General features: G+C 43.8%; 2 protein-coding genes across 2 annotated transcripts in view; one reads left to right on the forward strand and one right to left on the reverse strand.

The window, feature by feature from the left end:
• uba52 (ubiquitin A-52 residue ribosomal protein fusion product 1) overlaps positions 1-1,699 on the forward strand; it is a 2,410-nt gene extending 711 nt beyond the window's left edge. The window contains exons 2-4 of the mRNA XM_048594701.1: positions 445-531; positions 652-754; positions 1,531-1,699. Of these exons, the coding sequence (XP_048450658.1) occupies positions 445-531; positions 652-754; positions 1,531-1,624 (284 nt within the window). The 3' untranslated portion in view covers positions 1,625-1,699. The remainder of the gene's footprint in view (positions 1-444; positions 532-651; positions 755-1,530) is intronic.
• A 105-nt stretch (positions 1,700-1,804) lies between these two features.
• LOC109926051 (proteinase-activated receptor 2-like) lies at positions 1,805-4,159 on the reverse strand. The gene has a single exon (XM_020525948.2). It carries the CDS (start codon positions 4,152-4,154, stop codon positions 3,123-3,125), a length of 1,032 nt encoding a protein of 343 aa, XP_020381537.1. The 5' UTR covers positions 4,155-4,159; the 3' UTR covers positions 1,805-3,122.
• Between the last annotated feature and the right edge of the window lie 1,476 nt (positions 4,160-5,635).

The following is a 5,635-nucleotide window of genomic DNA, read 5'->3' on the forward strand; positions in this document are numbered from 1 at the left end:
TCCTCTGATGCTGCCTGGCCTGCTGTGTTCATCCAGCTCCACACTGTTATTTCAGACTCCAGCATCAGCAGTTCTTACTATTTCAGAATAAAACTGTAGTTGTAAAGTGTTAAATTGAGAATGGTGCACAGTGAGTTGAAATTTACAATGTTGTGGATTGAGCTAATTAGTGCATAAAACTAAAGCAATGCAATACTGTAGCACAAAGGATGTTACCCCTTGGCAGTCAGCATTAAACCAGCCTGGTCAGCAGCAATAAAATAAATGGCCAGGACATTAAAGGCACTAATTATTGAGAATGTGGAGCTGAGGGGAGAATAGCATGTGGTTAACGAAGGTTAAAAACAGAAACCGGAGTGCTTTTAAGGGGTGGAGAATTTGTGACCCAGATTTTATTGGGCTGTTGGTTTGTGGTTTTGCTTATTAAACCTTATGTTTATGTAGGGATCCCCCCAGATCAGCAGCGTTTAATCTTCGCTGGGAAGCAACTGGAGGATGGCCGTACCCTGTCTGATTACAACATCCAGAAAGGTCAGTTCACCCAGGGAGATTCATGCTGATCGTGGGCTGTAGTTGGTGGGTTCAGTTTGATTGATAAGTGTTAATTTTATTTTACCTGACTCCACTGGCATTATTTAAATTTCCATTCAGAGTCAACTCTCCATCTGGTGCTACGTCTGAGAGGTGGTGTTTTGGACCCGTCCCTCCGCATTCTCGCTCAGAAATACAACTGCGACAAGATGATCTGCCGCAAGTGAGTAGCTGGAGAGACTTGCTCAGTGATGTGGCTATTTCTTTGTTCTGTGGGGAAAACTTGCCTGTAAGTTGGGGGGACTGACTGCAGTAGGTGTGTGGACAGTAGCAACAGGAGGTGACCATTCAGCCGCTCAAACTGGCTCCAATTTACAAATTGACCATGGTGGCTCAATCCCTACCTTTCAACTACATGCTGTTATTTTAGATTCCCACCCCCTTTTGTAAGGGGTAATGCTGCTTGATATCACCCATGAGCAGTCTGGCTGACAAAAGGTTCTTTCCATAGTCCACTGAGGCCCTCTCTTAAAATCCAGATTGTGACCTTATTAACACAACTTAGCCACTTTAATTATACCAGATTCCCTGACTTGGATCACCCCTGGGGTTTTCCACAAATGGATGAATTCACCTGCCAGTATGTGCATTTCTCACTTCAGACAATATTCAGATGCTGATTTATAAAAGCAAAATGGTCTTGCTGTGCAAACAGAAACAGGCATGGTGAGGAGGTGAGTTTCCGTACAGATAAATGGACTGAGTATTTTGGCTCTTAACAAAAGGAGAGGTCAGTAGTTGGAAGCTGAAGTATGTGAAATAGAGCAAGCTAAGGATCAAACAGTAAAAGACAACAATCACTAAAAGATATGCTGCTAGTTAACAGGACCACTTTAAAAATAAAAGCTCTAGGCTTTAGCTTGGGAGAATTGATAAGTCAGTAAGGCATGTAACTGGCTAGACCATACTTTAACTGTGCTTTCCCCTTCCCCTGAACAGGTGCTACGCACGCCTCCACCCTCGTGCATCAAACTGTCGTAAAAGTAAGTGTGGCCACACAAACAACCTGCGCCCTAAGAAGAAGCTGAAGTAAACACTGGGGCAGTTGGCATCCTCCAAATGCTCACGTTTGTGCTAAATATCAAATAAAAGCACACATTGCATTGCACTTGTTTGCTGTCTCTTTGTGCATCAGCCTAAAGAGGCGGAGAGGTGGTATTGTGTTGGAGTGTGGACTTTGGGCTATCCAGAATAAAAGAATTTCATGAGGCTGTTTTAACAATTTGTTTTATTATAATACAAAACAGGCAAATGTGACCAAACTGGGTTGACATCTAAACAAATTGGATTGAAGACTTTTCCCCTTAATCCCAATGCAAAACTGATGCTTAATCTAAAGAGCTTCAGTTTTGATTTGAAACCTTTCTTCAGAAAGGAGATGTAAAAACTGTATCAGGTTCCCAATATCTTAACCAAGTGAATTGCAGTGTTACATTTTTCTCATTTCCCTGGGTTTGTGAAACAAACATGTCCAGGCTGGATTGCTTGGCAACAGTCTGCACAGGATCTCTCCTTGCTTCAAAGCCAGACTTTGCACCCATTAAAGGCAATAAAACCCTCACCTGGCAATGTTTCCAAAGTTTGACTTGTGATCAGCATATTGTTTGTACCTTCTGTGGTTAAAAATTGGCTGGTCAGTCATTAGTCTGGTAGCAGAATATGCAGCTGCCTCAACAGTTTCTGCTGGCTAAGTCTGGACTAGGTCCCCAAACCAGCAACTCCTTCAAGTTTCAGTTGCATACCCCCATTCCACAGCTTTTTGGGGGAATTGGCTGTTTGGCTTGGATTTTGACACTTTCCCTTTTGGCTGACTCCCACCAGTAGAAGCTGCTTTTCTTTATTGAAATCTTGACTCTAATGGTGAGGCAGAGTGGCATCAAAGAAAAAGTAAACCCAATGTTAAATTGGTAGTACATGATTTACAAAATTCAAACACAAACAGGGTGGACATGTACAGACTTCCTTTGGTGCAGGGATCAGTGACCAGGGGGTACAGCCTTAAGGTAAGGGGCAGAAGGTTTTTGAGATGAGGGGGGTAACTCTTCTATCCAGAGGGTGGTAGAGGCAGAAACTCTCTACATTTAAGTAATATTTAGATGTGCACTTTGGATGTCAAGACATGAGGCTATGGGCCAAATGCTGGGGAATGAGATTACAAGAGGTGGTTGCTTTTGAAAAGTGTGGAGTCTGAAGGGCCTTTCCCTTGTGTCAATGTGACAATGACTTTGTGATCTGGGGCATAGTGTCTGAAATGGAAGGGTCAAAAAGGTTGTTTCATAACTTCCAACAGGGCTGTCCCATCTACTGTAAGGTTTCAGCAATCTATTACTCTGGCAGATGATGCACTTAAAGTGCAGAAGCATTTGAGATAATTCAATTGAAGTTTCAAAAGAATAGAAGGGTTTAGAATGACAAACCTGTAGGTTCCCACAGTAATTCTTATGGGTTATGTTAGAAAGCACTGGATAAGTCCTACACACTGGTCTGACTGTGAAATTCCCCAAAAGTTTCTTATTGAGCTGAGAAGATAACTACACTGGCTGATGACTTGGCTGTGATGCACTACTGCTCTGAATGAGACTCTGACCTGATCTGCCAGAACTTGTTTCATTTTTCAGGGTAGAGATTGTAGTTCTCAGTTTGTCCCTGAACTCTCCTGAGATGTAGTAATAAATGAATGGATCAATGCAGTTATTAAAGGTGCTGAGCACTTGGCAGAGCATGACATACATGTAAGTGTCACTGCTGAGTGTGTGGGACTGGACTATCAGGGCCATGTGAAATGGAGTAAGGCACAGCAGGAACACTAGGAGCACTAACAATGTGACCTTTATCGCATAGGCGTATTGCTTGCCATTTAAAGCCAATGTGGCAATGACAGACACGTAGCAAAAGACAGTTATTAAACAGGGAATCACAAAACCAAAAACTACCTGACAAACTGTGTAATTGAAGTAGTAACCAACCAGATCCTCCCTGAGGAGTGCATCATTGCATGTGGTGATATTGAGAGACTGGATGAAGTAAGCCTGCTGGTTGATGTAATATGGCAGCAGTAAGAGAATGACCAGCACCCAGACTGTGGCACTAACATAGTTTGCAGAGCTTGTCTTTCGGACTGCCTTTGAGAGAAAGGGGTGCACAACAGCCAGGTACCGATCAATGCTGGTGCAAGTTAGGAACAGGATGGAACAATAGACATTGCCATAGAACAGTGCAGTGCAGGCCCTACACAGCAGCTCTCCAAAGGGCCAGTCATTCCCCAATAGATAATAGGAAACTCTGAAAGGGAGGGCAAGCATTAACAGAAGGTCAGCGAAGGCCAGGTTCATCAGGAAGATGGTGGAGGGCAGCTTCTTCATTCGAGTGAGCAGGACCCAGAGAGCCAGGGCATTGGCTGGAAGGCCAATGGTGAACACCAGGAGATAAAGGCAGGGCAGCAGCACTGTGGTGACTGTACTTTTCACATGCATTTGGGCCGAATCATTGAAGGTGTTGATAGTTTTGTTATTCATCTGCACAATGGGGAATCTTCGGCTGCCTTTCACATCTTTCTTCCTCATGCATTCTGTGATTTTAAACGAGAACTTGTTATCAGTAATGAGGATAGATCGCAACTGGAAAGATTGACTTGTCCTGGGACTACACTTTGTTTCATGGAGAACTGATAAAGATACCTAGACAACAAGGTGCAGGGCTGGATGAACACAGCAGGCCAAGCAGCATCATAGGAGCAGAGAGGCTGACGTTTCGGGCCTAGACCCTTCATCAGAAAAGGGGGAGGGGAAGGGGGTTTTGAAATAAATAGGGAGAGAGTGGGAGGCGGATAGAAGAGGGATAGAGGAGAGGATAGGTGGGGCCAGATAAAGATACCTACCATTCAACCTATCTATACTCCTCGTGATTTTATCAACCTCTTATAAGGTCACTTCTCAACCTCCTCAGCTCCAGTGAAAAAGTTCCACTCTCTCCTTATAACTCAAACCCTGAATTCCCAGCAATGTCCTGGTAAATCTCTTCTGAACCCTCTCCAGCTTGCTAATAACCTCTTAAGGTTTTAGAGTAGATTTGTAGCTTGGGTTGTGGATGTTGCAGCTGGTTGACTCACTGAGTTGGTTTGTTAGTTTGCAGACGTTTCATTGCCCTGCTGGGTAACATCATCAGTGCAGCCTCCGATGAAGCGCTGTTGTGTTTTCCGGCCTGTTATTTAAACTCTGGTGTCTGTTGAGCTGAATTACGTCACTTCCGGTTTTCCTTTGCAGTGGAGTGTATATGGGGTCTAGCTCTATGTGTTTATTGATGGCTTTCTTACTATGGCAAACGACAGAGCACTACCCACGAACAACTCTACTTCCTACATGGATGTCTCAGGAATCAGGTATTACCAAGCAGTGTGAGATATAAACCGCCATCAACAACCCACAAGCTCACCACTAAGAAAGCCATCAATAAACACACAGAGCTAGACCCCATATACACTCCATTGCGAAGGAAAACCAAAAGTGAGGTAATGCTGCTCAACGAACCCCAGAGTTTAAATAACAGGCAGGGAAACACAGTAGCACTTCATTGGAGGCTGCACTGATGATGTTACCCAGCAGGGTAATGAAATGTCTGCGGAACAGCGAGCCAACCATCCACAATTGATAATAACCTTCCTGTAACAGGGAGACCACAATTGGACACAATACTCCTGTAGAGGCCTCACCAACATCCTGTACTCAAAGGTCTGGATAATGAAGCCAAGCTAAACTCCTTCTTAACCACCCTATCTTTGTGTGATGCAAATTTCAAAAAATAATGTATCTGAACCCCTTGGTCTCTGTTCTACAACACTACCCAGGGCCTTACTTTAAATTGTATAAGTCGTGCCTTTGTTTGTTTTACCAAGATTAATACCTCACATTTATCCAAATTAAACTCCATCTGCCACTCTTTAGCTCACTGATCCAATTGATTAAGATCTGCTTTTAAACTCAGATTACACAGTGTGGAGCTGGAGGAACACAGCAGGCCAGGCAGCATCAGAGGAGCAGGAAAGCTG

Source organism: Rhincodon typus, unplaced genomic scaffold, assembly GCF_021869965.1.
Source record: "Rhincodon typus isolate 14 unplaced genomic scaffold, sRhiTyp1.1 hic_rhity00013155, whole genome shotgun sequence".
Classification (NCBI taxonomy): Eukaryota; Metazoa; Chordata; class Chondrichthyes; order Orectolobiformes; family Rhincodontidae; genus Rhincodon; species Rhincodon typus.